Source organism: Strix uralensis, chromosome 1 (genome assembly GCF_047716275.1).
Source record: "Strix uralensis isolate ZFMK-TIS-50842 chromosome 1, bStrUra1, whole genome shotgun sequence".
Lineage (NCBI taxonomy): Eukaryota > Metazoa > Chordata > Aves > Strigiformes > Strigidae > Strix > Strix uralensis.
In genome coordinates, this window is record NC_133972.1 from 116,638,406 (window position 1) to 116,655,632 (window position 17,227).

Consider the following 17,227-nt stretch of genomic DNA (forward strand, 5'->3'; position numbering starts at 1 on the left):
TGGAATAGGGCAAGAAAAGAGACATTAGTTAAAATATAACCTCGTAGACTTACACCTACTGAATGAGAAGGGGTAGAAAACAACTTACATACACTTTTTCCACTAGCAATTTCAGTTCCTGAAATTAATTCAGATTCCTACTACTATCATAGTTATGGTATTTTATAGCAAACATTATTTTCACCGGCTTCCTGTCCAGCTTTGTACTTTGGGGAGGATTCTAAGAACACAATGTCAACCACAAGCTTTCTCTCTTTCCAGGCTGTTCAAAATCCAAGAGATTAGTTTTCAAAATCCATTTAAACTACACCATAAAACAGTGAAAGGGTCAAGAGAAGACATCTATAGCATAAAAAGCGAATTGCACTCAGAATAAGTATAGAATTTTTTCAAATTTTAATACCTTCCAATCGTTCAAGTGGCAATACCTCAAGTAAGGTATCTTGACTGCGACTTGAATGTTCAATGACATTCTGATCTTGCTCTCCACATACTGAGGGGGATTCTTTCAAACTAACAGGAGTTGGCTGAGGTTCTTTAACTTGTGTAGCAACTTCCCTAGAAAGAGAATTATTTCAATTAAAAAAAATCACTCAGTGGGATATACAGATCAACATTAGTATACAACATCTTTATATGTAAAGATTTGGTAAATTCTCCCAGTTTTAATACCTTCATCTCTAGGAAGTCAGCTATTGCCATTAACATAGATTCTACAGACCTATTCCCTGTCATTCTCAATAAAGGAATAAATATCAAGATTACAAGGGCTTCGGTTTCACAATCTGAAGTGTGAAACAAATAGTGAAATTTAATGTAACATATGCCTCTCTGCTTTTCTCTGTTTGTTCTCTTCTCTTCCATTTCTGAAACAAGAGGGGAAAGGGGAAAAGAGGTTATTCCAGGCAAGTTCTATGATCCATTTAAGAGCAAGTCAAACCCTAGACAAGATTTTCCTAAGTCCACAATATCAGCGTGCCTTTTGTAACATTAAATTAGGGACTAAATAAAGAACGTGAATTACTGAAATTCCATATAGTTCTGTTAAATAACAGCTTCTATAATTCTGCAGGAAAGTTATTTTTCACTTCTGGTTTCATAGGACTTCCACAGAAGCAGGTAAGATAATCATGTAAGATCGCTAAAATTTCCACATTGAGTGACCTGAACCATACTTTTGCTTTACTATTTTAGATATATAAATAAAACTAACATTTGAGAGTCTAAAATACAATTATTCCATGCTTTGTATTTTCTTTTTACTTGAGTACAATCAAGCCGCTGACTCCCTCTCTTAAACCACAGATTCTTTGTTTTTATAGGGACATGCTGCCTATAGTACAATTTTATCAGTGAGAAAGACACGCACTGCAGTTTCTATTGCAACAGTAGGAACAAATCTGACTTTGCTTAGAATAACCTATGAGACAGCTTCCAACACTTCCACCACTTAGTAATGCTCTCTAAATTATTTCACTAATGCTAGTTATTTGCTAAGAAATAGCAATCACGGAGGCTACAAGGAAGCTAAATTTAATAGAAATTTATGGTTTCTTCTGTATGCAAACTGCATGATACTTACTCGGAACAGATTTAAATCTGTGCAAACTATTATTTACATACATGACATGAACCAGAAACGTGAGCTTAATTCTAGATGATGTAATGTAAACTAGGTAAATACAAGCCAGATTCAAATAAGTCAATTAATCACACTTAGGAAATTTTTAATTAGTGTGACAACAAAACAAAACATCATAGTTTAAAAAAAAAAAAAAAAAAAGACTTCTAAAGATACATTCCTGTCATGTACATGAAGCCCAATTAGTCAGCTGAACAGAACGCTGCTCATGTAGGGCAGTAGAGGCTAAGTGGTAGCACTGCACAGGATGCTTCCACATAGCCTGCCACTGTCCCTCTTCAGAAAACACGGAGGAGCCGTTTCAGCAGGAAAAGCTGCCCAGGCTGACAAACACTGTAAGCTAACAGGCTAATGCACAGCTGACCTCTCCAGTTACTGCCATCAAAAGGCCACTAGTAGAAGCTACTGCTGAGGTGGGCAAATCAATTCTGAAGTATCCCATAATTAGCTCATAGTGCATACAAACCTACATATTCCATACTAGTATGTGCATTTTAGGGCAGAATTAGATTTTAACTATCTCACTTACAGGTCATCATGAAAGCTGAGGGCAAATCTCCCCACTGACTCAGGATCTGACTGACTGCTGTGAGAAGATCCTGATGGAGGTGAATGTTTCCCTTCTAAATAGGATGCACATGTATCAGAAAGCCTGTAAAGGTGGGGAAGAAAAACACACAACAGAGTCAATTCTAACCTCTCCTGTTTTCCAAAGAATTGGAGGAAAAAAAAGTCATACTGATGACCACTCATCTCCTATAAATTCAATTATTTGCATATTTTAGCACTTTCTAGCTAATCTGTATTTACAGGTATACACATAATGATGCTCTCCTGTAGTTCTTCAGAGAAATGCCACACTACCATTTTTAGTGGCTAGTGCCGTCTTATCTGGAACGCACACTTCTGGAAAGACAAGAGTATAAAAGTCGGATCTTACTTCTTGTTAAGTCACAGGACAACAGCTAAGTGAGCAAAGGCTTTTAGTTGTTACTCTTTGCTCTACTCCTTGCCAAACAAATCATTATTATGTGTTAAATTTTAATTCATATCCATAACACTAGTTCTGGCACTACCGTTTCTAAAATGAGCCAGATTCAGGTTAAGTTAAATGAACAGTAATAAAGTTAAGAACACACATTTAAAAAAACATATTATTCTCTTTACGACTTCAAACTTGAGTATACTAAGCTGAAGAGTCGAGTTAAAACAAACTTGACTGTTATGAGTCTAAGAAGTAAACTACTCTTTTAAAGGGTAATTTTATTAAAAGTTAAGTATTATATGAGTTATGGATTTAATGCAGATTTTTCACTGCTAATATAATCTATCCTATGTTTGCTGATTAGTATGTTATTGATTAGAAAACAGTTTTATCATCTACCAAATAATCTGTCAAAAGAATTTTTCCTTTCCAAAGTTAAATGTTTCAAACCAGTCAACTGGTTTTCTATATTAAGTGGTATTAACTGATAGCCTCACCTGTTGTCACAGCCCGTTTTACTCCTGGCAACAGTGGAAGCTGCAACAGGTAAGCCAGGGTTTGAGGAAATAGTAACATTTTCAAAAATTACACTGGCACTGTTACTTAATGAATTGCCCAAGAAGCTTGGAAATGTCTCATCTGCAATATTTCTGAAGTCTTCCATCATCCTGCACAAATTGCTTAAAATAGTGTTCTCCTTAGCAACACGATCAGCCCTGGTCCAGCAGCATCTGAAAGTAGGAACAAAACATCTATACAGTTACAAAAGCCATGATAACGCTATCAAAAATATTACATATACATCACAGCCAATATTATTTGGCAATCACCGCACTTTATCCACAAACATGCTTAAATATCATTTCCAGTCCTCTTCCCCCAAGGCTTTTGGGGGCCAGAGATTTTTAAAGGCTTCTTGGACTTTCTAAAAAGAGCAGCGCTCCTGCAAGTTCTACGAGTACCGACGCTGCGAGACGCGCCAACCTATATTTAGACTGCTTGGAGCGAGGCAGCCTTCCTCCATTTCCCCAGCAGCGAGCACCTGGGGAGCTACAAACTCCGTGACGCGATCGTCTCGGGCCGCTCTTTGGCAGGCTACAGCCCAGCGCGACTGATCTCCACACGGAGGCCCAGGCCTTACCCCCGCCCCCCCAGCACCCCGTCCGCGCAGGCACCGCCGGCGCTTCCGCCGCGCAGGCCGGGACGGGGAGCGGCACGGAGCCAAAGACCCCTTTTTGCCAAGAGGAAGGAAATCGGTCCTGCCCTTCCCGGAGCTGCCGCGGCCAACGCCGAGGGGCCCGTCCCGCCGCTACTCGCCTGAGAGCGAGCGGAGGAACCGCGGCCCAACCGCCAAAACTTCAAACCCCCGCTCCCTCTGCGCGCGCCGTCCCCGCGCCCGCCGTCCCGCCTTGCCCCGCCCACGCCGCGCAGCGCCCCCAGGGGGCGGGCGGGCCTCACCCGCTCACCTGGCGCGCGACAGAAACACCCCCCCCGCCCCGCGGCATGGAGCGCGTGCGCAGCACCGCCGCGCACCTCCCAAACTTTGCCGAGCCCGCGCGCGCGCTTCGCCCTACCGCCCGCGCCGCGCCCCGCCCCGCCGCCAGCCAATGGGCGAGCTCCAGACAGAGCCGGCGATTGGTCGGCGGGACGCGGCAGGGGGAAAAAGTTTGAGGAGGCGGGAGAGGCGTATGCTGATTGGGCGAGGGGTGCACGGCACCGCCCAGCCCGCCGCCCCCGGCGGCGCCTCGTGACCCGTCAGGCGGGAGGGACTTCCCCCCGGGGAGCGGGCCCGCAGGGACGGAGGGAGGTGGAATCGGTTATTTCAGGGATTTGCTTGCGGACTGGCGAGGTACCACCTCGGGGTCTTACAGGGAGCAGCGGCCCATGAGCTCTGCCGCCAGTGGTACCTGACCATCTGTGCCAGGGCATAGCCGTGTAAAAAAGGAAAAAGCGTTAATCGGATTTATGTGACTTTATTTCTATAGCAGGCATTGTTTACATTACTGACCTTGTTTTCTGTCGTATCGTTGCTATATGAGTCACTTAAGTGAGGTTATGCCGTTTATATACGGTACCTGGATAATATTATTTCAATTTTGAAGCATAAATGTCACATTTTCTTTAAGTAGAGGATGAGAAAGCAGCAGATGCCTTCCAAACATACATGCAATGTGTGTGTGACAATTTCACAAGATCCAAATCAAATTCAGTGATATTCCAGGCCATTTTAACAATGCACTTCTGCAGCTGTGTTCCTGGTATGGAAATTGCAAAAAGCTAGAATGAGAGTGAAAATTCACACACACAATGTCATCTGAAGTTCATACTGTGTTCAAGTATGTTCAAAAGAAAACACAGCAACAACAAAACCACACAAAATCAAAGCCACCTCCTGGCTACTGCAAAAGACCTGAAAACTTCTAGTCCTGGAAATTCAAGCTGAGCTGTGCTCCAAGCACATAAACAATATACAGGATAACGCGTATCTTCTTTCAGAAAAAGAAAAGGGACAGCAGCCTTACAAAGTGCTAGATAAAGTACTGCAACTACCAGCTGTAATCATCCCTTTCTATGCCCTATAATCTCCCCACCTCCTAGCAGTTCTGCTGCTTATGTTCAAGGGCCCAGAACCTGCCCAGAAGTACAGTTCACAATCTTGAGTCATGGGAGTAAGGGAAGAAGAACTAATGACAGTTTGCAAACGATGGAGCAGATATACTCCAGCAGACCAGACTTGAAAGACATGTCAATGGGAAACGTGGACTGAGACATGTTTGTAGAAGGTAGCAGCTTTATGTGGGGTGGAACGTGGAAAGCAGGATGCGCAGTGGTAACCACTAAGGAAGTAACTGAGGCCAAAGCTCTGTCATCTAACACTTCGTTCCAGAAAGCAGAGCTCATAGCCTTACTAAGAGCATTAGAACTTTCAAAAGACAAAACTGTTAATATATGGACAGATGCAAGTTTGCCTTTGGGGTAGTCCATGCTCATGGGGCCATTTGGAAAAAAAAAGGGACTCAACATCTCAAGGATCCCCAGTCAAATACAGGCCAACAATCCAACAATTACTACAAGTACTTAATCTACCTAGACTAGTGGCAATTATGCATTGTAAGGCACATCAATTCAGAAGTAGTCCAGTGCATACAGGAAACCGTATGACAGATAAAGCTACAAAAGAAGCAGCTGAAAGACATATATTGCTAGTTTTGCTGGAAAAGGTCCAGAGGTTGGGACCTAAGAGTCTGCAGTATACACCAGAAGACAACCAACTGGCTAATCCTGAAGGCAAATAAAAATCAAGAAGGGTGGTAGGTGACTCCTTCACATAAAGTAATAGTTACACAGGAAATTATGTGTGAATTGGCTAATAGACAACACCAAGGAACTCACTGGGGAATTGAGACAATGGTGGAGGCATTGAAAACAAAACGGCTAAGTGTATGAATGACTGGAGTAGCCAAAAGCATAGTGAAGAAATGCAAATTATGCTTGAAGAACAATCCTCACTTACCCCAAAGACCTTTACCAGGGGTGACAAAGAGAGGAAACAGTCCAGGAGACTATTGCCAAATAGACTTTTCCAAATTACTGCTCAAAATGGATACCATTATCTTTTGGTACTGATAGATACTTTTTCAGGCTGGCCAGAAGCTTTCCCTTGTCTCACCAACAAGGCAAAAGAAGTAGCAAAAGTGTTGCTTCAGGAAATAATACCGAGATTTGAGGTGCCTAGGGGACTATCTTTGGATAGGGGTCCACACTTCATAGCAGAAGCCATTCAAAGTTTAGCTAAAGCATCAGCGGTAAAATGGGATCTCCATACCCCATGGAGACTTCAATCAAGTGGGAAAGTAGAAAGACTGAATCAAAGCCTAAAAGGTAAGTAAAATTTGCCAATAGGCTCAGATAAAGTGGCCGGATGCTTTACCCTTAGCTTTGCTACAAATATGCATCCTGCCTAGAACTAAAGAAGAAGTTAGTCCTTTTAAGTCATATACAGTAAACCTCATCAGGTAACAAGAACAGGGGTTAGTCCTAAAATCATAGGGAAACATCTGAAAAAGTATGTTATCTCTCTAGGAAAGGTTCTGTCCTCTCGCCTCAGGTACGTCACTGTAAGTACACTGCTGTCCCTGGATGTGGCTGTGCATCCCTACCAACCCAGAGACTGGGTGTATCTGAGGACACGGTCAGATGAAACATTGCAGGAGAAGTGGAAAGGACCTTTCCAGATTCTACTCATCACCTGTCAAGCTTGAAGGAGTCACTCTGTGGATACCTCACAACAGGATCAAGCCAGCCACATCACCAGAATGGACTGTAAAACAAGAAGGACCTTTACTCTTAAAATTAACTCGGGAATCACAAAGTTCTGGGTTGTATTTCTTGGACCAGACCTTTGGAAGGGTACTGGAAGTACATAGGGAATGTAGACTGGTGCTCTAATTGGGGCATGAAGCCAATTTATAACATTAGCAAGGCCAATTGGAGGTACCCCAATGTCTTAAATCATAGTAAAATATCAATCCTAAATTCTACTTTGATGATGATAGAATATTGCAAGAAACAAAACTTCTCGCATGGAGATTGTAGACAAGAAATTCTGTCTCCAGGTTACACGACATGGGTCACGATGAATGGATATTGGACTACCAGACTATGGCTTAGTACGGTAACTAGACAAGTAACTTTAGGATTATTGACTCTATGTCCTACATGGAAAGAGTCCAATCATAGCCCGATATTTGTGACAAATTAAAAGAGACACTAACACAGAAAAAGACCTTGATACTTAGACAGGGCCTTCCACATCGATACAGCCTGATTGGGGATTCCAAAGTTTCCTATTAGCAGGACTAATTGCTTGAGAAAATCAAGTATTGATAGAAAATTTGACTTGGCAAATAAAAACTTTGTCAAGAGCCCCTGAAAAAGGATTTCAAATTAATGAACAGGTCCAAGCTAATACTAAAATGGCTTTACAAAATAGGCTAGCCTTAGACTTGTTATTAGTTACAGAAGAAGGGGTATGTGGATATCTTAAGTTAGACAAAGAACACTGCTGTATCCGCATCCCAAACATGACAAACCTGCAAGAACAATTGGACAAAATGAGAAAAGTAGCAGAAGACAGCAGAGCAATCAGGGATGCAGTGGAAAATAACTGGCTCAACAAAATCCTCCAAGGATTAGGGGGATGGTCTCTGAAAGGATAGTTAACCATGCTGTTAGAAGGAATAATTTATGTAGCTATAATTGTTACAGGAATCTGCGTAGCTTGTAATAAGAGAACGATTGAGAAAAATATACGGAAGTAGTAAGAAAATGTAACTACTTCTAAAGGGGGCATTAAGACCAAAGACTTAAACAATTTAGTTAGTATACAAATAGCAGGCCCCATTTGTATAAACTTTGTACAGACAAGATAAGCAAGTCTGCATACACAGGGGCAGTCTCAATGCATTAACATATACATTAGATTTCCTGGAAATAAGCCAGTACTTGGAAATTATATATTCATTTTTTAATGTATATAATGAGTGTGCTTTGGGCCCTTGGTGTGCATGTTAGGAGGAGAATTCCCTCATGCACCCAGCACTGCAATAAACCAATATCAGCTTTCTAAACTATCATTTGGTTTGGAGAGTTGTCTTGGTTACAATTTTCAGTAACAGAAGCATGAGTTTGAGAAAGCGTAGGTGGACAGTCAAGGATATAGAGTGAAAGGTCCTGGTGTAGACTCATTAAAATCATATGCCTGGATTATAGTGATACTCTTTAATTGAGGACCAAATGTGCTGCACTGATCTTCTAAGGACCACTGATCATGCCCTTCATTGTGTAAGCCTGATACTTTGTGTAAACAATGCAGGCGCCTTGGGGACAACTGTACTCTTGAAGAGCAACTAGAAGACTGGTAAGAGGGGAACACCCTGCCCCCGAAGATGCCAAAGGCTGGATGACTGCTTTAAGAAGCATAAAGTCAGCAGTAACTGGGGGAAAGGTAAAAGCAGCAGGGGGAGATGACGACCCTCGACTCAATTCAAGACTGAAGAAACCTGCCCCTCCCCACCTTTAAGGAGCATGTGTGCTAATTTAGATAGCAAGCAAGGCTAATTCAAACATGATTAACCAATGAGCATAGATTCAGGCAGGTTTTTACTAATCATGTAACAAGATAAATATGTAACAGTTCTTTGCTGAGGTGTGCTAGCTTTGTGGAATTGACACCTAGCAACCATCTTTGTGCAAATATGAAATAAATAAGACTGGCTTAGTGCACACCAGCTACTGGACCTCGCTTGTGAGACAACGCTGGTTTGGAGAGATGTCAATGCAAAATGGCAGGCAGGGGGAAAGGCAAGCATCAGCCACAAAACCAGCGTTAAGTTCATTTGTTAAAGCCAAAGCACTTTGCCAGTCTATTAGAAACATGACTTGTTTGCACTGCAACTGTAAGAGCACGTTTCCATTAGCAAGAAGCGTGACTGGAATTAGTCAGGATATCTAATAATACTGCATGTTCAGCACAGAGGAAAATAATGTGACCCTGCTGAATTAACTAGGAAAAAATGCATTACAAGCTGCAAAAAGTTGTCATTTACTTTATTATTACCATAACTGGTTATTCTGGGCTCCAAAAGAGTAATAGAAGCAAATTTAAAGCAAAAAAACCACCCTTAAATCTGGCTTATCAAGGATCTGTAAAGAATTATCTTCTAATGTATTTTACACCACTTTTTGTTACGCTGCAGTAATTGAGGCATATCTGACAGACACTGTAGATCTCACAGCACAAACTTTTAGCATTAGGAAACAGCAACCTACCTAGACACTGCCACCTTGCTGTTCTTGATGGTTGCTTAGGAAGGAGCCCTCTGTTTTTTCCTGGTACAAGTGCAGTAGGAAAAAGATCAACTGCTGTATTGAAGGGAGTGACCTTTTAAAGGGTTAGGACAGAAATTCCGCAAGTGGCTTAAACCTCCAAAAGTATATTCTGCTGCTTGCGTACCCAGAAAGTTTGTTCTGTTTCAGGAATAAATCCCAGTGTAATAGTTTTGATTCTTTTTTACTTACTCATTCTCCCACAGAGGAATAGTTACTTCCTACCCCCATTTAAACCTTGTTTTTTAATCATGCAACATTTCTGTTGTTTACCATACAGAGCATACCATGATTTTATAAAAGTTAACATTTTGGTAAAACGGTCTAAGTACCTGCTTTTACTAAACCTTCCCCCCTCCCCCCAGTTCTGTTCCTGCTGGCTGAAAACTATCAGTAGGCACCCTCCAGGCACTGTCAGCAAGCACTCTTTAACACCATTGTCACATCACATGGCTTTTTAGTAAATTGAAAAGAGATCCCAAGAGAGAAATCAAAAAAACAAAACTGGTGTATCTGAGCAAATAAAGTTTTCAGAATACGAGTAAAACTCACAGGAACTTGCTCTTATTTTAGAAGAATGCAGGCTGCCCTCTCCATTACCTTGTAGTCGTGGTCTAGTCCAGGAAGTAGTATAAGCCCATTTTGAAGCACACCGAAATACACTATTACACTTCAAGTTTCTGCTGCACAGAGCCCACCTTTATCTTTCCTCCCCCTAAGATTTGCTGAACAAGCTCAGCAGTTACATCCTGTACAGTAATGCTACTCCCTAGCAATACCATGTAGTCATTGTCGAGTTTTATCCTCCCGCCTGTCGCACACCGGCCAAAGCTTGAGTCAATGCCAGCACACCGAGCTGCAGCAATGATGTTCCTCTGCCGACACATCAAAAACGGAGGCTTTTACATCAGCACTACTTCTTCAAAACGTCCTAAGTGAATTATTCAATCACTGGAAAAGAATTATGAGACAATTTGAAATCCAACAACTCTAGTATTCTCTGCAGACCTTCAACACACCTCTGAAAAGTCAGAGCACACCCCGTGGCAGAAAAACGTAATACACAACTGCACATCCAGAGAGGCACAAGACTACACAAAACTTCACAAAACCAAAGCTATGAGGACACCTGAATCAAAAAAGCTCCTGTTAAATCATTACAAGAAAAAGCATACTAATACAGACCTTTTAGAATAAGTTTATTAGTCAACCACAATTATAAAATTTAAATATTTGTACAGCAAGATGGAAAATTCTTAAGTAACCAAACACTCCAAGCTATTTTGCTGCAGTATACACAGGAATGGTTTTGTTTCTTCTACGAGTTGATCCAATATCATCCTTTAGTTACTCAACAACAACTTGAAGGCATTTAATTTTGAGAATATATTTCACATTCATCAGTGCAATATAAAAAAAAAAGAAAGAAATCAAGACCATACTAAACCGATTCCAAAAATAAAATAATAAAAAAAAAAAGACAGGCACATTGAGGTCAGCTACTCTGTAAATAGCTCATGGTTCATACTGTTTGTATGTGTTGCCATAGTTCAAAGGGTACAGATGAAAATGTTCCTTTGATACACAAACTAAGTAACATGTTCCAAATGTAGTTTTTCCAAAACATGCATTAATTTACCAAACTTTTAAAAATCTTCTGTACAAGAGAAGAAATACAAAGGCAGCCAGAAATGGAAGCATTCACAAACACCAGAATAAGACCCTTCAGAGTTTCTTTAAAGTAACACGTTAAACCCCTTCATTCTCAGGTAATAGATTAAGAGGCCGAGATACACATCGTCTGCGAGGGTGAGGATACTGGAGGTTGGCAGTGTCAGCATCGCAAGAGTGCTCTATCAGAGGAGGAGGAGGAAGGAGCTGGGCATGACTGGACCATCTCGATCCAGCCCGTGGGGAATCCAGAGGGGGAAAGAAATACCTGAAACAATTAAGAAAGGAACAAAACACCAAAACAAAAAAACAAAAACAAAACAAAAACAAAACAAGAAAAAGAGAAAGGTAGTAAATACAAGGAGAACCAAAGGGGAGAAAAGACATGCTGGAAAAAAAAAAAAGGCTTTAGTATATCCATGCCAAAACCAATAGAACATAATAGCAGAAATCAAGGCTTGTAATTCAAAACAAGACAAATCTGCAAACTGTTTTTTAAAGAAAAATAAGACACTTTTCCACTGAAATTCATAGAAAAGAATACTGTAAATACTGTAATAATAATCCTAGTATACATTTTTACAGAACAGACTGCTTTGGAAATCAGAAGGATGTTGTAGCATAGCTATTAACAGGCTTTCATTCTCCCAGAATTCCTGCGAGTTGTTAACAGAGCTTTTAGTAACGCTTCATATGCAACACAAAATATACATTAAGTATTATCCAAGTACATTTTCTGCATATGCATCTAATTCAGATTAACGTCACAGCACATCTAGAATAGACGTAAAAACATCATTGTTTTTACAATACTTTAAATTTAGTAATATACATTTACAGAGAATAACTACTTTCAATGAAATACAGTCTTTGTATGTATTTACATATTTCCGCAAAATCCTCAGCGTAAATTTAAGATTCCTGGTGAACACAAGACTCAGTTATGCCATTTCATGTATTTTTTTCTGCTTTTTTTATTAGAACTTACCCGTAATACTTGTGCATTTTAGTATAACTATATTAGATACCTACAGATATTTTCTGTCTTGTTTACAGTTCTGTGGACTGACATAAAGGAACAGCTATATGATTAATGAAATTATGGGACAATTCACAACAAACTGCATTTTGGTTTCAATCTTTGTATGGCTCAAGTGTTTGCATTTTTAAGATACTATGCTTAGAGAATTTTAGTTACTCCATGGAATTATTACCATAGGAATGTACAAGTACATATCAGAAAAAGTACTTCCCTTAGGATGAATAAAGTATGACCATACTTAGAAAACATTTATTTGAAGTCATACTAAGGTATAAATGAAGCAATACCAAACTATTAAAAGCTACCATCTGTACAATTGTCAAAACACAGTTTTCTCATTCTTTTAAAACTAGTAGTTTCATATATTACAAAGCAGTTACAAATTTGTGATGTTTAGGAATCTTAATCAAATGCTGAACACTATGAAATGCAAAGCAAATTAGTTATCAAAACAATTTTAATGAAAATAATTTTAATGGTCACTTCCCTCCTCCCATCCCAATCAAGGACAAAAATTCTCATTTTTAGTCATGAATTAGTCTTTTAATTTGACAAGCTTTCAAAAAAAATTTTGATGGATGTTTTGGGGTTTGGGTTGTTGTTTGTGGGTTTTTTCCAAACAAGAAGCCTCTCCAAGTATTTTTCTATCAGGAGTTCCAACAGTATCAAACTGTGCAGGCTAGTACAAAAAACGTACACAACATGTTTTAAAAAGGCTTTTGAATAGCATTTAGTAGTTAGCAGGCTGCTGGTGTCTTGGGAGAGGTCAAACGGCGTTGGGGAGGGGAAAAAGGAGTTCGTTTTCCATTCCTGTGTGCATGCAACAAGCAGCAAAACACCAAAGTTACTCCAGTTAGCTTGGTATCAGCTCTGCTTTCTGTTAAAAAGGACATAATACAAATGGAGAATGGAAATTGTATCATAAATCTAGACACACAATTATATTAACATAACAATATAGCCTTACTGACTTATTTTCCAACAATCTACATCATCTGTTCTGAAACTATTTTTATTACAAATCCAGTTTAGTGATTGTTCTTTAATAAAGTTTCCCAGATCTGCCTACGCTTTAGCTGTTTGAAGTGTTTAAATGTATAGACACTGTGAAACACAGCATCTACAGTCACAGACAAAATAAATTGTGTAGCATACCAATTTAGTCAAATGTCAGTACATAAATCTTTATTGTGTTAATATACTAAAACAAAAGTTAGCAACTGTGTTTATGCAATTCAAGCCCATGTGAATACAAAAGGAAACATGTAGTTAAGTGCATCTTTTTTATAGTAAGGCTCAATCCTAGGACAAGACACCACACCTTTCCAAATTCCACAGCCATGGACTTAATTCTGTAACAAGATGTTAATTCCAAATTGAAGCCAAGAAAAATTTACTAAAAACCAAAACCAAACCCCATTTTCAAAATACAGAGCAAGGGAGGGAGTCTAAAATAGTGCTAGAAGTTTCAGTTTCACAGTGGCTTACTACCAGCTTCAGGGAGAAGAACAACCAATGGGGTAGGATCGGGCAAGTCTTCCTGGCAGCAGCAGTCTTAGATAAGGAGACTGTGAAACCACACCCTATGCTAAAGAGGTATAAAGTAGCCTGCATCTCCCTATAGGAGCCTAAGCAAATACGATTGTATAACTTTGGACATCTCATTTCCAAGACAGGACTGCATTTCAGCATTTTTTTGCTACCCTACAAGCAGCAGCTGGAACCAGATGACCAATATAATTTTGTGCTCCTTTCTCGCTGGAGACTTGGCCTATTACCACCTCTTGCTCTCCCATTTATCTTGTGAGGAAAATGTGAAAGCCCTTCTCTGTTCAGCACGGCTAGGATCCGGAAGTCAGAACTGCCATTCAGAACTGACTGCTGAAGTGGGGGTGAAGGCTACTCTCCAAAAGCCAACTGTCATAGTACTTTACAGATGAGCATTTTAAACTGAAAAGAAAAGCTGTATTAGTAGCTGGACATAGATGGAAATGGAGGCTATCCCAAGGCACATGAAAAAAATACAGGTGACCACAAAACTTTGAAGCTGCTGCTAAGGAATTTGGCCACATCTAGTCCTTACATAGGACACATCCTGTAAAGTCAATTGTACACACTCCACCATAAAAATGCAAGGCTCAGAGTATTTCTAGATTTCGGTGTGCACAAATGGTTTTCAGAAAAGGCAGTTAAAATTCACCTACTAAATAGCAATTCTTACAGAATAAAAACATAACAGAGAAAGCTAATCTGCAACAAGAATGCCATATGAGAAAGATTGAAAACCCCCGAACTTTTATTCAACTGATGTTACACCTGCAAAAATGCAAGTAAACTAACACTAGTATATGATTGTTGTAACCATACATTATGAAGTATCATTTCCTCCTTCCTTTCTGCTACATTATCCCAGTGAAAAACAGAGTTTGTTACTGGTATTTTTGCTTCACTTTTACACACACATCTAAAACAAAGGGCAGTTACACAGCAGTAAGATGAAGTTTCACCTTGTTTGAAACTATTTCAGAAAAGTTATTTTTAATCATGTGAAAGGACTAAAAGGGAAAATAGTTGTTTACATGGCTTGTACAGAATGATTCAGTATGGCTCAGGTTTTGTTCATTTTCCTCTTAACACTGGCATAACAGACACCATCACAGAGCAAAACCAGAATAGCTTGTAGAAGTATTCATGCAATAAGTGACATTGCACTTCAGAAAAAAAATATAAAAACAAACATGAAAGCTAAGTGAAACTAAGAAAATTCAGCGAAGAGAGTATTTACTGAAATTCAGTCTCTTTACTAATTAACCTACCTGCTGGCAGATGATCCATTTAGTGAATTCTGTAGACTTGTATTGGCTGAACCTAGAGAGGCATTAAAAATTCCCTGCTGAGAACTACCATTCACTGGACTCCCATTACCTTTCAGTATACCAGTGCATTTCCAGTTGTCCATGTAATTAGCTGCAAATACAGATATATAAAAACTGTTAAGTTTCTCTTCTGAAGCTCAGCTTTTGATATAACTGTGACCTTTCAACTGCTGCGCACCTGGTGTAAGAACTCAACTTCAGTACCAGTATATAAATTGCAAACAGCTGAGGATCTGGCCCTTTAGCTGTCTGACATTCTCTGCCTATCAACAATTAAAAACTCAGTTTTGTTCAGTAGCAAGAATGAGTTTCCTGTATTAAAATACTGAGAAACAAATGAGAATGGATGAGGAAACTGCCACTGGGGTTTTTTTTGTTGTTGCTTTTGGAAATTTAAACAGAAGAAAAGCCAGTTTCCCTGAACATTGTGACTGTAGATTTTCTGGTTTTGGCAGCAGGCAAGGACAGTAATGCAGTACATATGTTAATTTTAAAAATTACAACTTTACATAGCTCTAGTCTGGTGAAACAATTTGAGGGTACAGTAGCAACTATTCACAGCAGCCTAATTCATGCAAGTGTTCCAGGACAGACCTTTTCCTGAAATGCAAATAGAAATATAAAAATCTATCATTCAGAAATCTAAAGTGAACTTTTGACTCCAAAATTATTTTTGAGTAAAATTTCTCAAGTATATTCAGCATACTACAAAGCTAATATATTTCACATGGGTGACCTTACCCTTCCAGAGCCTAACGCAGCCATCATCACCAGAGGAGGCAAGCACTGTGCCTGTAATATTCCAGCTCACTCGCCACACCTGGGAGTTGTGATTATCAAACTGTGCCACGATATGAATTTCAAATTTTGTTAATCCTCCAGAAGTCGTCAATTCTTTCCTGTTTAAGAGAAAAGTGACAGTTCTGCACACAACTGTTCAAAGGTCTGGGCTTGAACATGACAACAAAAAGCGAGGAATACACCTTCCAAGGAATTTATATAACATGTGTTACTACATTTGGTATTGAGAGGTATTCAGAAAAAATTATAGACTTGCTCACAATCTTGTCATCTTCAAAATCAGGCCGCTAAAAAACAATCCTGCATACTTTAAGTTACTACTTTTGCTTCGCAGATACTATTAAAATAAGACTATATAGTATGCACCACATCATAGCAAACTATCTTCCTTTTAAGCTCACCTTAGAGGTTTTAGTGTGAAAATTCGTACATCTTTGGTTGCGACAGCTAAGATGTGGAAGGATCTTCCCAGATTTGGAGCAAATGCAATATCATGTACAGGATCTGTGACTGTCATCAGAGCTTCTGCTTTTGCATATTTCCTGTACAACATAAGAAATTAACCTTTAGCCATCAAAATTGCCAGTGATGCAAATTATATAAATCAGACATAGTGGAACAGGGAAAAAGGGGTTATTATACATGATGAGACTTGCAGAAATAAAAGTATTTTCTTAACATAAATTTAATTGTAAGTAATAATTACAAGGTGATTTCTTCATAAACTGAATACATCAGATACAGTAACTGCTAACAACAGTATGCAGAATCATACAAAGCAAGGATTCCAGTACAAAGAATATTTTCGTCTACAGTTGGAAAAGGGAAATAAAAAGATTCTTCCATTCAAAAATCTAAAGGGAATTTCTATCTCAGTAATTTACTAAATTTTCTGTGCTTCTGAGCAGACCACTAGCTGCCGCCTCTGCTGTGTGATAAACACATACTCCATTTTCCTATTTACCACCAGGTATGTTACAACATTTCTTTTTTGTTAATGCACAGAGAACATTGTCTGAAGCCAGGCATAAATCCACACAACACCTTGGCTCCTTTCCCACACCAGTCACCTGAATGAAACACAAGTTCTCTGTCATCATTCAACTGAAAGTGATTGTGCACACACTTCCTGGCCTTTTCTGGTTCTGATTTAACTGTACAAACTGAACTTTCACAGAACACCAGTAATTCACAGGACTTTCTCTCATTATAAACATGCTTTTAAAAGCCTTTTAAGGTCGCCTTGAACAAAACAGTGCCTAGTGCAAGACGATTCAAATTTCAACTTTGCCCTATTATTTCCTTGTGCAAAATTATGCATA

The 17,227-nt window shown here is 39.4% G+C and overlaps 1 protein-coding gene across 1 annotated transcript in view; it reads right to left on the reverse strand.

Annotated features, from left to right (window-relative positions):
* CEP192 (centrosomal protein 192) overlaps nucleotides 1-17,227 on the reverse strand; it is a 92,719-nt gene that overhangs the window by 68,815 nt on the left and 6,677 nt on the right. The window contains exons 6-14 of the mRNA XM_074858514.1: nucleotides 16,307-16,447; nucleotides 15,846-16,003; nucleotides 15,045-15,195; nucleotides 11,271-11,454; nucleotides 10,295-10,390; nucleotides 4,094-4,182; nucleotides 3,125-3,358; nucleotides 2,172-2,294; nucleotides 404-558 (exon numbers count right to left, since the gene is read on the reverse strand). Of these exons, the coding sequence (XP_074714615.1) occupies nucleotides 404-558; nucleotides 2,172-2,294; nucleotides 3,125-3,358; nucleotides 4,094-4,182; nucleotides 10,295-10,390; nucleotides 11,271-11,454; nucleotides 15,045-15,195; nucleotides 15,846-16,003; nucleotides 16,307-16,447 (1,331 nt within the window). The remainder of the gene's footprint in view (nucleotides 1-403; nucleotides 559-2,171; nucleotides 2,295-3,124; nucleotides 3,359-4,093; nucleotides 4,183-10,294; nucleotides 10,391-11,270; nucleotides 11,455-15,044; nucleotides 15,196-15,845; nucleotides 16,004-16,306; nucleotides 16,448-17,227) is intronic.